This window comes from Urocampus carinirostris, chromosome 2 (genome assembly GCF_059441175.1).
Source record: "Urocampus carinirostris isolate Australia breed hairy pipefish chromosome 2, RoL_Ucar_1.0, whole genome shotgun sequence".
In the NCBI taxonomy this organism is placed as follows: Eukaryota; Metazoa; Chordata; class Actinopteri; order Syngnathiformes; family Syngnathidae; genus Urocampus; species Urocampus carinirostris.
In genome coordinates, this window is record NC_142350.1 from 51432585 (window position 1) to 51451621 (window position 19037).

At 37.5% G+C, this 19037-nt stretch overlaps 1 protein-coding gene across 1 annotated transcript in view; it reads left to right on the forward strand.

Moving 5' to 3' along the window:
* Positions 1 to 8204, forward strand: part of slc9a1a (solute carrier family 9 member A1a) — a 55328-nt gene extending 47124 nt beyond the window's left edge. The window contains exon 12 of the mRNA XM_088327034.1: positions 164 to 8204. Coding sequence (XP_088183160.1) covers positions 164 to 450 — 287 coding nt within the window. The 3' untranslated portion in view covers positions 451 to 8204. The remainder of the gene's footprint in view (positions 1 to 163) is intronic.
* Positions 8205 to 19037: the final 10833 nt, after the last annotated feature.

The following is a 19037-nucleotide window of genomic DNA, read 5'->3' on the forward strand; positions in this document are numbered from 1 at the left end:
TTTAGGGAAAAAATAGTGACTTGTGAGGAATTTACAGTAATAGCTCAGACACATCTTGGTTGAGCAAAAGAATCCTCCTGTTTGTGTGGACATGCTGAGAGAAACTGCAGCGGCCAACCGCGACTGTTTATTTTCCCTTTTAACACCCCGCTGCCCCCTGCAGACCCTCAGGCCTACAGCATGAAGCCAGCAATGGACAGCGTCCCCACCATTCAAGTGGATCTGGCTTCTCCTCAGTCTCCTGACTCCCTCGACATCCTGGACGAATTTCATCGCTCCAACCAAGCGGCATCGCAAAACGACGATGATGGCGGCCTAGTAATGAAAGCGCCGGGCAACCACGAAACCAGCGAACTGGATGCCGGCACCAAGGAGAAACTGATGAGGTGCCTGAGCGACCCCGGACCCCACCCTGAGGACGAGGATGAAGAGGAACCCTTCCTGTCTTAAAACATGTAGGAGGAAGGTGCGTCAGTGCTCCAGACATTTAGCCAAAAACGAAAAGAAGAGCCATTAGTTCTTTTTTTGGCATCGATCTTTCCTTTTAAGGTTACGAGACATTCAGGAACGAACTATGCATTACCAAAGGGACTGTTGGAAGTTCTTTGAGGTTCTAATTACATATTTTTTGGGTTTAATAACAGAGATGGGCGGGATTCCCCGAGGCGACAGCCAATCAGTTGCTCCAAAAATGGAGCCAATCGCGCTCGTTCGGTCACTTGAAATCACGCATACTTTTTGCCTTTTTTGATGTCACAAAGTGGAATTTTTGGAGTTTTTAATGTCAGGGATTTCCAACGTTGGTACGAAGGCGTATTAGCGGCACACTGAAAACAAATATTTACCATTAAAAAAAAGTTTAAATTTGATTTGCATTATACTGAAATATATATAAATATATATACAATAATAGATATAATTTTTACACCTACTTGAATTATTAAATAAATTATGCAGAGGCAGGAAATTTACATTCGAAAGTACAGGGTGTTCCAAAAAAAATGTATCCTTTGAATATTGATTATGAATTATTTTAATAACTAATATTATTTCCCTGTACCAACTCACAAACAGATAATTTGTAATCTGCTGGAGGCCCAACATATGCTTAAGTATGTTTGGCAGGAGCTGGATTGCCGACTTGACAAATGCCGTGTCTCAGGCAAATTGAACATCTGTGAAATCGCTCACATTATCCACATGCTTTTGAATTTTTTAATTCAGATTTTTAATATTAAATATTTAGGTTTTCAACAATAATCCTTTTTTTTTAATTTTCCTTCATCAAGTACTTTATGTGATATTTACATCTTAAAATATATCTTATTTTTTTAAAAAACTTCCTATATTACAATCCACTTAAGTGTTAAACAAATAGTGTTAATTCATATTGGACGGCCCAAATACAAGTATAAATTGTAATTATTTTGGATTGTCTTAGAGTACAAAGCAAAACATTCTTTAAATGTTAATAAAACGTGATAAAATGATCGATTCATAGTTGATTCTTACAGGTACGGCATATAAATATGATTATTATTTTTTTCCATTTTAGTAACGATGCCTTAACTAGTGAAGAGAAACCCATGATATAACATTTTAGTACGTTTTTTTACCACCAGGGGACGCTAAGTACTACACACAGCCCTCTTAAGAGTATTTTCAACAACAGACTAGAAATTCAACAAGATTCCACCAGGGGGCGCCAAAATAAATCGATTGCTTTGGTCTGAGTCCAAATTGTTAAAATATTTTGTCTTAATATATTATTTTTTCTTGAGAAAATGTCTTTATTTCAAGATTTGTAGTTAACTGTTTTTAGTTTTGGTTGTTTTAAACATTTAAGAAAAGTTCATTCTCATAAAATAAGGCCAAACCTGTGTACAGTATCAGTGTGTGACTAATACTCCTTGTTTACCAGCTTTGGTGGCTTATATTTAAAGATAAATGCTTTATTTCAGCAACCTCAATTTTATCGATACATTTAGAATTAGATAAAAAGGCAAAATGCCTTAGGTTCTGATGTCAACCATAGATTTTTTTTAAATATATAAATGTCTGTATTAATGTTTAATGTAGCTCCCTTTAAGTGAGTCCAGTACACGGAAACAATCAACGCTTACTGTCTTAAAGACATACACGCACATTTTTTTTTTATTTTCTATCTTGCTCGCCTTATCTTTGTCACTGTGTAGCAGAATAATTGGTCCACCATGTCCATGCTTCCAAAATGTATTGCATGGTTAAATATTTAATACACTTCTATGCAACATAAAGAGAAAATATGTACAAATATGTAAATAAATTCTATTTATGAACCTTTTAAAATAGTAGAAAACTCGAATTGAGATAAGATCTGTTTAGAGCTGCACTGAAAAGTGGGGGAAAGTATAAAATATATTAAACTACACAAAGTGGCTATGTTTTTAATGATTGTTATTTTTTAACACGATTGGCTTTTGAATATTATAGACTGAAACCTGCAGATTTATTTTTCTTCAAACAAACACTGTTTTTATGAATTATCACTAATGCATTTTGATTTTGGCAATAATAAAACGTTATATTTACTTTATTTAACTCATTACATATGTTATTCAAGATTTATCAAATATATCATATCAAATGATAATTTCTTTGGAAAAAAACAAAGGGTAAATATAGTTCTAGAAATTTGATAATTAAATGTAAAAAAATTACATTTTTTCCCCAACACATTACCGAACAATAAGATTTAAGTAGAATATTTTTCAGTTTTTGTTTTTTACATGCATTATTTAAGATTTCAAAAATCTATCAGCACGTCAGATGAATATATCTTTGGGAAAAAAAACTAATCTTATTTCGAGATTTTTAATAATTCGATTTAAAAATGTAGCTTATTTTCACTAATAGATTTCCAAACGGAAATATTTTTCAGACTTTGTTTTTATTACACACATTATTCAAAAATTATCCATCGTGTCAACATGTCACATGATGAAAAATATTTCGTAAAACAGTTAATTTATTCCCATAATTTTCATTATTACATTTAAAAAAAAAAAAAATTTCTAATATATTACCAAACAGGAAGACTCAAGTTGAATATTTTACAGGCATTTTTATAAATTACATACATTATTCAAGATTTATCAAATATATCAACTCGTCACATGATAACATTTACGAGAAAAACAACTGCACATTTATTCCCAGAATTTTAACAATTTAAATACATAACTCAAGATTAATTAAATTTTTTTCATGCTACATGATTATTTTGGGGCGGAAAAACAAAATGTATCCCCAAAATTTCAATAATTCAATTTTAAAAAAGTACAGTGTTTTTAATATATTCCAAAAAGGACTCCATTTGAATATTTTTCAGACTTTATTTGTGCCAGCATATTATAATCATCTCAACTATTATTGTTTCCCCCCTTCATTGTAATAATAATACAATTTAATCTTGTAACATGATATTTTTCAACCAAATCTGAATTATTTAACCAAAGTTTTTTGACTCTAGCACAAATTCTATTTTTCCGTATAAAAATACAAACGTAAATTTAGAAGAATCTTACTTGATCTGTTTTTTTTTCTCCAAATATTCCAAATTTATTTACACGTTTTTTTTTTTAATTATTAGACATTCAGACATTTCAATATATTGCCAACATTTCTAAATTTTGTTTTGCTCTCACATTTTCTATATGATTTCAGTGTGGTCCTAAAGGCGGTTAAAATCACCCCCCAAAAAACTCAAATAAAAGCTCTACTTTTCACCTTATATCAACAAATAAGGTTATGTTGACCCCCCTTCTGGAGACGATATGTAATTGCATGCTTGGTTAACTTGCTATTTTTCCAAAGAATCTTTATTTTGTGATAAAATGAATTGTTTTAGTAGCACAAACGTTTCTTTTTGTCATCCGGTTTCTGGTTTTGGTTCGGTCTTTCTCAGTTCGACGGAATGTGGACTTGATTCAAGACCTCGGCAGCTTTTTGCTGTGTGTGTTTGCGGAGTGTTTTTATTTTATTTTTAAATGCATTTTTGCCTTTTGAGTCACTGAGTGTGCTTTCCATCTCATGTTTACATGGCTGCAGAGATTATTTTTTTTACAATCTTGGATCCATTTAAAGTTGATGCTAGTTTTTTTAATGGAAGATCTTAAAATGAATCAGAATTTCAAATTTGGTTTTATTTTGATATTTTGTGAAATGTTCTCCACACTAAGTTTGTTTAAATCCATCTTCAGTTCGATTACACCAGTTTTTTTGTTGAGTGGGAAAGTGAGACACCAAAATCACACTCGATCTGACCTCGTTTCTCATTATTGCATTTCTGTTCTTTTTACCTATTTTCTATTTCTACACTAAACTTGATTGAAGCCATCTTCAGTTCGATGACATCCCCTTTTTTCTTTAGTTTAGCAGGGAAGCCATATAAACCAGGTTAATTCGAGATATGACCTAATTTCTCATTATTACAGCATATTAGTTCTTTTTTATGTCATTACTTTCATTTGAATTCGGCTTCAGTTCGATGACTGCCTTTTTCATTTATTAAGTGGGAAAGTGGGATTCACCATAACTCCAGACCTGACCTCATTTCTCATATTAACCCTGCAGTTTAGTTTTTTTTTTTTCTTCATTTTTAAGTTTTATTCCCAGCGTAGGTTCATTCGAACCCATTTTCAGTTCGAAGACAATCTTTTTTATTTGTTGAATAGGAAAGCCAGACAAACTAATGTCACTCAAGATCATGGCTTATATCACATACTGTTACTGTATTTTTGTTTTTTTCCCCTTTGAAAAAAATTCCAAAAAATTTTAATCCATCTTCAGTTTGATGACCCCCTCTCGAGTGGGAATGTGAAAAAAACCAAAGTCACTCCAGTTTTGGACCTCATTTATCATATTTTTACCGCATTTCTGTTCTTTTTTGTTCTTTTTCCGCCACTGGGTTCGCTTGAATCAATCTCAGTTCGATGACCCTCTCTTTTGTTGAGTGGGAAATGGAGACACACCAAAGTCACTCCAGATCTGACCTCATTTCTTGTATTATTATGCCGCATTTTGGTTCCTTTTCTTTACTTTTTCGTATTTCTACCCAAAGTTCGTTTTAATCTATCTTCAGGTCGCTGACCCCATCTTCTATTTGTTTAGTGGGAAAGCGAGACAAACCAAAGTCACTCCCGATCAGACACTGTTTCTCATATTATTACCGGATTTCTGTTCTTTTCTTTTTTTCTTTTATTTTCCACCATAAGTTCGTCTTAATACATCTTCAGTTCGATGACCCCATCTTCCATTTGTTAAGTGGGAAAGCGAGACAAACCAAAGTCACTCCAGATCAGACACCGTTTCTCATTTTATTACCGAATTTCTGTTATTTTATCACTTCTTTTATTTTCCACCATAAGTTCGTTTGAATACATCTTCAGTTCTATTACCTCACATCTCACCTCACTAGCTGTACCGCTTATCCTTATTAGGGTCGCGGGGGGGCTGGAGCTTATCCCAGCCATCTCCGGGCAGTGGGCAGGGGACACCCTGAACTGGTTGCCAGCCAATTGCAGGACACACAGGGACAGACAACTCACTCGCTCAGTCACACCTAGGGACAATTTGGACCGGCCAATTCACCTGAAATGCATGTCTTTGGAATGTGGGAGGAAACCGGAGTGCCCGGAGGAAACCCACGCAAGCACGGGGAGAACATACAAACTCCGCACAGTAAGGCCGATAGCTGGATTTGAACCCACGTAGGAGGTTCCCACGACCTCAGAACTGTGCTGCACATGCGCTAACCACTGCCCCGCCGTGCTGCCCCAGTTCTATTACCATTTTTTTAATTTGTTAAGTGAGGCGAGACAAAGTCACTCCAGATCAGAGATCATTTTTCATATTAATACCACATTTGTTTTCTTTTTTAAAATGTTTTTATTTTAATATTCACGCTAAATATGAATAATAATAAATAAAAAATGAATAAAGTATCTATCTATCTATCTAAATTCTCTTGAATCCATCTTCAGTTCGATGACACACCCTTGGTTTTGTTGATCGGGAAGATGAGACAAACCAAAGTCAGTCAATATCTGACCTGATTTCTCTTATTATTACCACAATTCTGTTCTTTTGTCTCCCAAAACTTCATCAGTGTAACTTTTGGTTTTATTTGTCAGTACATTGCTTTTTTTCTGAGGGGGTTGGGGGGATGGCGGGTGAACAAAATCTTAAAATAATTACACTCTGCTAAAATTACTGCTCGCTAAGTTTTCCAATTTTACCGTTTGGTCATTTTTTTTCACCATTTAAAAAAAAGTTTTGAATTTGCGATTACATCATTTTAATGCATTATTTTTAGGGCTAAAAAGCATATTGTTGTTAGACTGTTATGCTTTCATGACAATGTATGAAATATTCAAACGATAATTGTTTTAAAAATCTGTAAGTATATTGTTGCTTTTATGTAAAAATGAGATATATGTTTCCTAAATTCATTTTATTTGTGGAGTGATAGTGAATTTCATCCCGGGGAAAAAACACATGATGGAGATAGCTTCTTTTCACCTGGCAGCAACAATGTACTGTAATCCCTCGATATGTCGTGCTTTAAACTTTGCAGCCCAGATGCATCGTGAGTTGGAAAATATTCTGCGATCCATTACCCCGAATTGAATGTAGATGCAAGTGGGGGTCGGCAGAGTGCATTTTTCTTGGGTCTGCCACTTCTTTGTGGTTCTGTCCACTAAAAAGGAAACTCCACTTGTTCAGCCGCAATCCATTATCCTCGATCGCATATTTGCAGCGAGTGGGTGCTGGTAGAGAGCATTTTTGTTGGTTCTGACGGTTCAGTTTTGCTTTTCTGTACACTAAAATGTAAACTTCACTTTTCTGGCGGCATTCAGTTATCCCTGATCACATATTAGTGTGAGCGGAGACCGGCAGAGTGCACTTTTGTTATCTTGTTGGCTCTGCTTTGGTCGCTCCTGTATTTGCCTAAAATTAACTGCACTAATGAGGCTGAGATCCATTTTCCCCAATCCCATAATTCTGTATGCTAGGAACGGCAGAGCACACTTTTGTAGCCACTATTTATGATGTAGGCCGCTGCTGTGTGCCATTGTGGCCCACCTGAAATGAACTGCTCTGTTTTGGCGCAATCCGTTATCCCCAGTGATTTGCTGAGAGCAGGGGCTGGCAGAGCGCTTTCTTTCAGGGAAGCTAAAATGTAACATTGTGGCCTGCCAAAAGTTAAGTGCACTGTTTTGGCCGCGATCCATAATCCCTAGTCGACTATTGCTGAGTGCGGTGGCTAAGATAGCAGATTTGTGTCATGTGTGTTAGCTCTATTTTTCGTTCTTTCTTACTAAAACAAACAGCACCTGTGCGGCCGTGATCTATTATCCATGGTCAACTGTTGCTTCCCAGGTAAACTATTACTAAAGGAAATAAGACTGCAGAGCATCTTTTTTCGATTCAGACCACTGAAGCGAGCCATTGCGAGCCGCCTAAAATGAACACTGTTTTGGCCGATATCCATTATCCTCAGCCTATTATTGCCTATAGCAGGGGCCAAAAGAGCAAATTTGTGTCATGTGTAGCAGCTAATTTTTTTTTCCTGTTCTTTAAGCCTAAAATGAACAGCAACTGTATAGCTATGATCCGTTATCCCCTATCTAAGGCATGTTAATTACTTCACAGATTTATGCTTGTCGCAGGGTATTTTGGTCCCCATTAAATAAGATAAACGAGGGACTACAGTACAGTATTAATGATTTGATGATTATTTTTCTGGTAGCCTTGAGACCTCACCCATCAAAGCTTTTTTTTCCCTTCAATCTTCCTCACGCAGTTACCTCCTTTCTCTCTTCTCTTTTCAACGATGCCACCATGAGCACTTTAATGGCGCAGAAAGAACCTTTATCTCCAAAACGACAACAGTCGCAGCAATAAGTCCCTTTCGTAAGGTCTTAAGAAACGGATGATAAACATACATACGCTACTAATCCCGCCTCTTTCCTGTATGAAAGGTGTTATTTTTGATATATGTACAAAGACTTAGAGTATGTATTAGAAATTTATGTGCAAAAAAAAAATGGAAATGTTTGCTCATCATCAAGCTTTCAGCATTCCACTCCATTCTAACGAGCCTCGTCAAACTAACCGCCCGACAAAGTATATACCAAAATAAAGGTTTACTTTATAATCCTGCTGTTGCTGTGTCATTATTCTATTGTTCCGCAAACCCTAGAAAATAGACTCCTTTTTACGTAACTGCTAATAAAGAAACACGTGCCTGTACGAGTCACCAGTCACTGAAATACCTCATATGTTGGAAAGCTTAAACTCTTGGGATTCAATATATGCTGACCATTTCAAAATGTACTCATCAGAGAAACATCATGATCAGACTGAAACAAGATACCAGAAAACTATAAAGCCGGCGTAGCTCAACAAGTAGGTCCCCCGGCCGGCATCAAATGTCTTGAATGTCCGCAAACATGGCCGCTTTACATCGTTAAGGTCCTGTCCAGTGAATCCAACTGGTAAAATATTTACTTCAAAACAGACGATGATGCGACAAATTAAGTAAATCCGCCTAAAATAATGTCTGCAGCATTGGACATTTTTTGTAATCCCTTCGTTTCGCCACATAATTTCTGTTTACAAATAAACTGATTCGTAGAATGATTTCCAACATGCCCGTTAGCCTTCTGACCTTTTGACTTACACCACTCTCGGCCTATAGGAGGCTTTCTTTCACGGTTCAATGCCCGCACTAGCCTATTAGGGCCTGTAATGATAAAATGGAAGTCCCCTCCTTTAGCTTAGAATAGTTTTAGCCAGTAGTAACCGAACAAAATGACATTTGACATATTGGTTAGCCAATGAAATCTGAAAAGAACGATTTGCAGATTTACGATGTGTATTCAAATTAGACCCCAAAATAAATGTGCAAAACGCCACCCGTGATTCGTTTTGTACACACTGTTACTACGCGGAAGTGTGCACAATGTCTTCTGGATAGAGAAGTCAAATATTTACAACACTTTCAAAATGTGTAACAAATTGCCCAAAGTAAAATACACAGTTGTATAGTTTTTATAGCTGTAGGCATGTCATCTCAAAATGGCCACTTTTGGAAACAGTGTAAAATACAATGTCTAGTTTTTCCGTGTAGAGTATTGAACGTTTGGTCAGAATCCCGTTTTGCAATGTCAGAAAATGATCAAACAATGTCAAAACATGTGAAGTAAAGACTGTTCTTTAAGTTAACCACATGGTTGTTATTTGACTGATACTAGTGGAATGTGAGGTTGGGGAGGGGGTGTTAGCTTGCATTTGCGCATCAAAAATTGCAGTGACAACTCCACCACAGGGGGTCCACCCCTACCAGGAGACTGAACCGGGAGCAGGTACACTGCTCACCTTGCAAGGGCAGTCTGAATTTGGCAAGCCAGAAGGCAATCGTGCATATCCTAACTACAAGAAATGGATCAAAATCCTGGCCGGTCCTGACCAAGTTTCAGCTCAACAAGCAGCCAGAGAACCTTGCCTAGTCAGCAGTCAAGCTTGATCAAGCTAGCGGCCAAGTCAAGTCACATTTATTTGTATAGCCCTTAATCACAAGTATTATATAACTATTAATGGAGAACTAATAATAAGAAAAAAAAAAATACAACAGACTATATGAGAAAAAAAAATAGTTATTATATTATACATTGGTTTACCCCTGCTGTATCATACAGGTGCCCTGCCCATCCAATAAACAAGTGAAAGCTGTCGGACCCTGCTGTTTAACAGAAGAGTGTGTTGTGTCACCCTGTCCCGAGTGACATGTCCGCTTTCTTGTGTCCCGTTTCATCTGGAGGGACGAAAGCATGACCAACTTGGATGCCGAGGTGCTTAACTTGTTTGTGCGTTTGGGCATTTGGGTTGGCCATGGTCAAATTTTTTGTGTTTTTTGCTACTTTTTCCTTTGTTTGTTTTTGTGTATGTGTTTGTCTTGCTGTCGGTCACCCCTCTTTAAGGATATGTCCAGGGTAGATAAATAGTTAGATAGATTAAAACCAAGAAAAGTAAAATTACAGTAAAGGGACAGTGTTTTATTTGACCAGTAAATGTTGGTTTATGTTGTGCTACTGAAAATGAGTGCTATAAAGCACAAGGGATATGGAAACTTAAAGTGACCTTTAAGCACGGACAATGCTAATAAATGACAAAAGAAACTAAATATGAATAAAATGATGACTCACAACACGTGGTAAGCTTTCTCTCCTGGCTTTGATCTCTTTGATCTCCGGCAAAACTAACATAAAATGCGACAAACAAAATGAAAATGCATCCAAACAGCTTGCCAACATCATTTTTGCCGTTCCATGTATTCCGTTACTCCCCAAGCCTGCACAAAACCTAGTCATTTTATTTATATTTAGTTTCTTTTGTCTTTTATTAGCATATTTGGTATTGGAGTAATCCAAAAGTAATTGAAAGTAATCCAGTTAAAGTAACCCTACCCAACAGTGATTAATTGCAATTATCTTATTTGCTATTTTGTTTTTATTTTGGGGGATTATTTTACAGGCTTGAAGCATTGTTGCTGTCATGCACTTCCTGGACAAATTTCAACAAATTACCTATTTTCTTTTAGATAGATAGATAGATAGATACTTTATTCATCCCCTAAGGGAAATTCACATTTCCAGCAGCATCCCTGAGCTGAGAACAGTACAATAATAAAGCCAAAAGAATACAATATACAAATACCCAGTGTGACGTGCAAATGCCCACTGTAGCGTGTTATATAGAGTAACTAAATAGTGCTACACAGAATACATATTGCAGTAAGATTCGGTAATATCCAATGTAGGTGGTGTGGTTTAATGTGGGCCTTTACTCTGCCGGGTGGAGTTAAAGAGCCTCATGGCATGAGGAAGAAAAGATCTCTTCAGTCTGTCCGTAGTACAAGACAGTGACAGCAGTCTGTCGCTGAAACTGCTCTTCTGTCTGGAGATAATGCTGTGTAGTGGATGCGATGGATTGTCCATGATTGACCTCAGCTTTTTCAGTGCTCGTCTCTCAGCTACTGTTGTTAGGCTGTCCAGCTCTTTGCCCACAACAGAGCTCGCTTTCCTAGCCAGTTTATTGAGACGAGAGGCATCCTTCTTCTTGACGCTGCCTCCCCAACACGCTGCCGCATAGAAGAGGGCGCTTGCCACTACTGTCTCATAGAATATTTTCAGGAGCTTTTTGCAGATGTTGAAGGAGGCCAGTCTTCTGAGGAAGTAAAGTCGGCTATGCCCTTTCCTACATAGAGCTTCTGTGTTGGCAGTCCAGTCCAGTTTGTTGTCCAGCTGCACACCCAGGTATTTGTAGGTCTGGACAAATTCTACACATTCTCCCTTGATGGTTACAGGAACCGGGTGGGTTCTGGTTCTCCTGAAGTCCACCACCATCTCTCTGGTCTTGGTGGTGTTTAGGTGCAGGTGGTTTGCGTCGCTCCATCGGACAAAGTCCTGAATCAATTTCCTGTACTCCTCCTCCTGCCCGTTTCTGATACATCCCACGATCGCAGTGTCGTCGGCAAACTTTTGCACATGGCAGGACTCAGAGTTGTACTTAAAGTCCGATGTATATAGAGTGAATAGGAACGGAGAGAGAACGGTCCCCTGCGGAGATCCTGTGCTGCTAACCACAGTGTCTGATGTACAGCCCCCCTGTTTCACATACTGGGGTCTGCCTGTCAGGTAGTCAGTAATCCATTCTACAAGGTGTGAGCTAACTCCCATCTCTGTCAGTTTCCTACTCAGTAGCAGAGGCTGTATGGTATTTTATTGATGTTCGCTATGTTTTGTGTATTGTTACCCAATGCTGAATCTATTGAACCCTGGTCATCCTGGAAGGGGGATTAGTACTTCTGGGGCCCCTTCTCAAGGTTTGTTATTTTCCGCATGCCGAGGTTTTTGAGTTTTTCCTTGCCCGCATGTTGGTTTAAGAACAGGAGACGGTGTAATTGTAACCTGTGCAGTCTTTTGAGACTTGTTGTGAAAAGGGCTATACAAATAAATGGGACTTGACTTAAATTAAGGTTGACGCTGAGCATTTAACAACTTCCACATAAAAACAAAAGATGTTATTCCAAATAATAATGTTGGGAAAAAGTCAAAGGCTTCTTCCAGTAGCTATTACAAATGTCATTGCTTTAACATTTTAACTCAGGCTTCTGGACAGGAGGTGCAAGTCCAACTAAGTTTGGGTAAAATGAGGGTTTTCTTTTCTTTTAAATTGTCATTAACCTCACATGTAGTTTCTTCCCAAGGACCATCGCCACCCTCACCCTTCTTCTTTAATATAAACAGGAAAAAAAACTGCTTTAAGCCTCCCCAAGCAGACATTTTGATGCAGCTACTTTTCTGTATGGCACACATTTTCCAATCTTATTTGTGTTGCGCAATAACCACGATTGTTAAGCCTCTTTCAGATGCTTTGTCAGCGCTGCCAAAGAGATTATCGATGAAAAAGAAAACAAGACTCCTCTTTCTTGTGTAATGCAGACTCACAATGACGTGTTTTGTTTCTTTTGGCACACTAACGTTGTTTGCAATGAGTACTATTACGCCTCTTAGTGAGGATCATAAAAATATGTTGTATTTTTGTCATGGGCAGATCAACCATTTTAGAAGCTCTTAAAATGGGTAAGTCATTAGTGAGCTGACAGCATTTCTTCTTTTGAAAAAAGGGGTAGTGGGTGGATGGCTATAACAGTGGTGGGACAAGAGGGCCTGCAAAGGCCTTCTCTGCTGGCCTTTAAAATATTTGAATCTTGTGATGTTATTTATATTTTGTCCATCAATATTTATTAAATAATTCCAAATCATCAGTTGCATATTTAACCAATCACATTTCAGCCATTAAAGAAGTCTTGGGGTGGCAGTGGCTCAGGAGGTAGAGCGCTCGTCTTGGGATCAAGGGATCCCAGTACGAATCCCGGCTTGTCCGTGTTACATGTTGAAGTGTCCTTGGGGTTAGCGTCTTACATGGCTGCAATACAAGGCCGCTATTGGGAAATGTGAAGCATTTGACTTGAAAAGCGCGATATAAATGCAGATCATTTCATTTATTTTTCTACCATGAGGCCATCACCAAAAATCCTGAAGGGTGTGTCCTATAACGTCAGCCTTTGAAAAATCTGTGTCTGAGAAACTGCTTGAAGGCATTGAGAAATGTTACCGGTTTCAAAAACTTTGACTCAGAAGGCGGTAATTCACCAAAGCGATTGCTCCCAAAGCCATTAAACTTGAAGAGATCGAGCTATACAAGGAAATATATTGTGTTTATTTGATCACAAAAGTGGGACAACTTTGAAGCATGCACGCCTTTTGCAAGCGGGAAAAGGATTTGTCCGCCACTTCCAGCCCAGAGATAAGATCTTAAGCCCCCGAGCCTTAGCTTGACCGAGTTGGCACGTTCCGGTTGGGCAGAGGTCTGGCTGACATTTTTATTATTATCCACCTGTCATTGTTCCTCTTTTTCTCTGATTATACAGTCTTATTTGATCAGATATTTTGTTACGTGTGGCGCGTATGCACAGTATGGGGCCCTTAGCGTCTCCAACCACAACTCCCCCTCTCACAGATAAAGTGCGAAATGTGACTTCCAAGACCCTACTCATAGTGCTTAGTTTGTGAGCAACACATCACTAATTCAGACTGGAGCTGAAAGCCTAGATGTAAAATCCACGGCTCGCCACTGGACTATAAAATACCGGTAGACAATTTATATATTTCTGCTCATTTTTTTGATTATGTTTTCAGTTTGACAGTCAAACTTCACCCTTCATTTTGTGGGCAAATTACTCGACTTTAATGGTAAAAATAATGTAAAATGAGAAAAATATTATTTATGTATCTTGCTTTACCATATATATATTTAAATATAATAAAATGACGCTTTTCTTTATAAAAAAACAAGATGTAAATGGTGATGGTGTTAAATTAACGTTTCTGATAAAAACCATAGAGGGAAAAGGGGGTTATCTTATGTGTGCCATGCCCACAACAGCCAGCAGATGGCGGTATGCAACCGCAGGAAAACTAACATCTCCCTCATTGGGTTAGGGATAGAATTAGAATAGTATTGATTAGTATTAGTAATAAGTACGTGGTGAACATGATTTTAAACGAGATCAGACGTGGCACTTCAAGATTTCAGAAGAGAAAAATAAGATAGTGGCGACAGACTGGCCCACGTTGTAAGTGCATTTTAACAATAGTGAAAAATACAATTGTGCATGACATTAGCAGCAACAGTTCCAAAATGAGAAAATAGAAATCAATTATAATTACACTTTTCTTTGAATATAAATAGGCAAGCTATATTTTTTTCTGAGTGCTTGTTTAGGAGGGAGATGGTCCTGGGAATATTTGACGAGAAAGATGAGAATACGATAATATTTTAATTTATTTTCATTTTTTTATGTCATCAGTTATGTGCTATACTGTGTATATATATATATATATATATATATATATATATATTTCAATTAAAATATAATTCAATTGGATACGTTATTTATTTTATATAACTGTTTTTAAAGAATAAAATAAAGTTACACATTTTCAGAACAAAAAATACACAAAAAAACAGGATAAAAATGGTCCACTGGTGCAATTCAAAAAATCTTCTTCCAAATAATTCTGCTCATTTTAAGAATTCTGTGTTTTTGTCTAGACTTTAACTTGTTTTTACTAGTAAGGAAGTAAATATAATGAAAATGGGCAAAATTTTCTGATACAGAAAACTTTTATTTTAAATTTTAACTGCACTATCTATTTTTCACTGAAAATGTCTTAAAATACATCTTGTATGTACTTAACTAATTTAATGGGTCAAAATGAACTGCAAGAGTATCAAGTCGAATTGAAATGGGTATTAAAAAAAAAATCATTAAATAATGAAGGAGCCATAAGAAATGATCACATATCCGAAACACTAGGCTCAGAGGAAAAAAATGAAAAATTTATATGAATAAGTCAAGTCAAGTCATTTTTTGTGACACCCTTAATCACAAAGAGTCTCAAAGGGCTGCACAGACCAGATTTTTGCAAACTACAGACTATTATCACACCATCCCCTGATCTGAAATCTACATGAAGGCAAGGAAAAACTCAAAAACCTCAACATGAGGAAAATTAAGAAACCTTGAGAAGGTACTGCTCATGAGGTAATCTCCCTTTCAGTAAGTAAAATAAATATTGATTTTTACTTGTTATATCTAAATTTTGGACTTTTTGGCCACCCAGGGTTTACTTTTTTCATTATATTTTTTAAATTTGATTTATATGTATTTTTCTAATGTACTTTCTTATATTTTTATTGATATTGCTGTTCTATATTCTGTGTAAAGCAACCTTGAGTGTCCTGAAAGGACCTTTTTAATGTATCGTCATTATTTTGAGTTCTCATGTTTACATATAATATATATGTAAATTATACACGCACATATGTATAAGCGGCATGGCAGCACAGTGGTTAGCACGTCACGGGTTCAAATCTAGCTACTAGCCTTACTGTGCAGAGTTTGCATCTTCTCCCCGTGCTTGCGTGGGTTTCCTCTGGGCACTCAGGTTTTCTCCCACATCCCAAAAACATGCATGTCAGGTTAATTGGCTTATCTAAATTGTCCCTAGGTGTGAATGAGCGAGTGATTGTCTGTCTCTGTGTGCCCTGCGATTGGCTGGCAACCAGTTCAGGGTGTCCCTTGTCCACTGCCCAAAGATAGTTGGGCTGGGCTCATGCAACCCCTGGCTGGGATAGGCTCCAGCACCCCCGCGACCCTACTGAGGATAAGCTTTGCAGATAATGGATGGATGTATATATAAGGGCAGCACGGCGGAGCAGTGTTTAGTGCGTGTGCGGCACAGTTCTGTGGTAATGAGATCGAACCTCCTGTGTGGAGTTTGCACGTTCTCCCCGTGATTGCATGGGTTTCCTCCGTGCACTCCAGTTTCCTACCCCCCACAAAAAAAAATGCATGTTAGGTTTATTGGCCGGTACAAATTGTCCCTAGTGAATGAGCGAGCGAATTGTCTGTCCGTGTATGCCCTTGGACTGGCTGACAACCAGTTCAGGATGTCCCCTGCCCACTGCCCAAAGATAGTTGGGCTGGGCTCATGCAACCCCGCGACCCTACTGAGGATAAGCGGATAATGGATGGATGGATGTATATATATATATATATATATATATATATATACATATATATATATTGGTGGCTTTTGAAAGGCAAATCTTCCCTATACATCCAAAGTGTTTTTTGTTTTTTCGTTACTATTGGTGACCACTTACGTCATATACTGGTTATGTTTTGATGTGTGGGGCGGGCCACCTTGATCTCTGTAACCATCGTAATTTCCAACAAGCCCAAAAATTATGCAGACACGATGGTGAAGGCCAGCAGCTCCCCAAATTCCTGATGTTATTGGAATGAGCAGAAATTGACTTTTTGGGGGTTTGGCCATGAATAAAACATAAGAGCTTCCTGAATTAAATTTTAGAACAGACCAGAAGGAATTGCTATGGAGCACGTGCCTCCTTCCACAACTTTCCACTTAGCGAGGTAAAAGTCAGAATGTCGGCCAAGTGGAAGGGAATATAGAATAGAGCAGCGGTTCTTTAATTTGTGTCCGTGAGCTTTATGTATCTTGACGATGTATAGAAAAGTGAGCAGTATATTCTATTTCTTCCTACTTTTACACAATGTTGTTGCTAATATTTTCAATGTACTTACAATTTAGCCAGTCTTTTACCTATTTATTGTAATATTCTTGTATATATAGCAAAAACAGTGTTGGGCATGTTTCTTTAAAAACGTAATTAGTTTTAGTCACTCACTACTTCTTCCAAAATGTAACTGCCTTAATAACCGAGTTACCAGGTAAAGTAACTATTTCTGTTACTTTGAAAATAAGTTGTATGTCAAAGAATTTGAAATTTTCTGAGCAGTATTCGAGTCAGTTGAATAGAAAAAAACAGACGGGTAGCTTTGTTATGGAACCTTTTAATATTTATTGCTGCTGGACCTTAGTTCTGCCTTTGACACTGTGGACCATAATATCTTACGAGAACAGTTAGAAAAATGGATTGGTCTTTCAGGGACCGTTTTCTTATGGTTCAGATCATACCGCTCAGATTGGACGCACTGTGTTAAATATGGTGAAATAACATCTAAGCCTTTTAGTGTTACTTGTGGTAATCCGCAGGGTTTGGTACTTGGCCCCCTTCTTTTTAGCATCTACATGCTTCCATTAGATGTTAATATTCGCAACTATGACATCAGTTTCCATTTTGATAGGCAGATGACATTCAACTATATGTTCCGTTGGAGGAATCTGCCATATAAACTGTGAAATTTGGAAGCCTGCCTCACTGAGATAACAGAATGGATGTCACTCAACTTCTTGCAGCTTGACTCTGAAAAGACCAAAATGTTAGTTATTGGTCCATCTAAATGCCATGACTTGTTCTCAAAAACAGCTCTGACAAATGCAATATCACCCAGAGTGACTCTGTTAAAAACTTAGGTGTCATACTTGACCCCGATATTCAAACACACGTTAAGAATATTACTAGAACATATTTTTTCCATCCTTGCAATATTGCTAAAATTCGCCCTATGCTGTCTCAGTCGGATGAGGAGATTATAATTCATGCGTTTGTTACCTCCCGTCTCGATTACTGTAATGCACTACTCTCCGGTCTCCCGAAGTCCAAAATCAAGAGCCTTCAGCTAGTACAAAATGCTGCAGCGATGCTTTTAACTAAGACAAGAAATTTTGATCACATTACCCCGATTTTAGCTAACCTGCATTGGCTCCCTGTTAGCTTAAGGTGGGATTTTAAGGTTCTGTTGGTGTTATATAAAATCATGCATGGACTTGCTCCCTCATATCTTTCAGATTTAGTTTCCCCCTATGTTCCGGTCCGGAGCCTTCGCTTTGAAAATGCTGGTGATCCCAAGAGTCAAGCAGAGAGATTCGCAGGTTCGAGAGCCCCGATGCTGTGGAATGCTCTTTTCCCTGAGATTCGATCTGCAACCTCAGTGGAACTGTTGAAATATAGGCTTAAAACACACTTCTTTTCTATAGCTTATGAATTACCTATATTTCATGTTGACAATATATGTGTATTATTTGTTATTGCAACATCCGTTTAAGCCTGGTCATTCTGGAAGGGGGAATACCTCATCTGCGGTCCCTTCTCAAGGTTTCTTCATCTTCCTCATGTTGAGGTTTATGAATTTTTCCTTGCCCTCATGTAGGTTTTAGATTAGGGGATGGTGTCATAATAATCTGTGGTTTGCAATAGTCTTTGATCTGTGCAGCCCTTTGAGACTCTTTGTGATTAAGAGCGTCACAAAGAAATAAACATGTCATTGCACCTCACCAGCAACAAAAAGATTTATGGTACATTGAAGTGCAACAAAAAGAAACAGTAAACGATATACTGGTAATAAAATAACAATCAGTAAACAAAATAAAGTGAGTCTTATGGGAATTCCGACAATACTCAGAGAACTGGCTTTTTTTAAGCTTGGCTCTCTAGAAAAAGGCGGCTCGCAAATGTTTTTTGTTTTGGTTTTGTTTAATCCATATATTAACATTTATTACCTACTATTCGGAATGACTTAAAAATAAAGCAAAATGAACTCTCAAGCGTTTACACTGAAGAACATGGGAAACGCTAAAGAAAATGCTAAAATACAAGATAATTGTTACCTTTTTTATACATAACAGCACAGAATCCTAGAAAAACATGCATTTGGACAAATCACAAGAGAAAAATAGCATCTCGAAAGAAACCGGCTCTCGATGGTGGGTGGCCGGCTCCCACTTCCAAGAGTTGGCTCATAAAGCCGTTTTTGTTCGCAAATGACGATTCACCTTTTCTTTTGGCGCTTTGGTAAATACTGTATTTGTAATCACTATCAAACTATATGGGAGTTACTGTTTTCATTGGTGACATGATCCCAATAGACGTGGCGT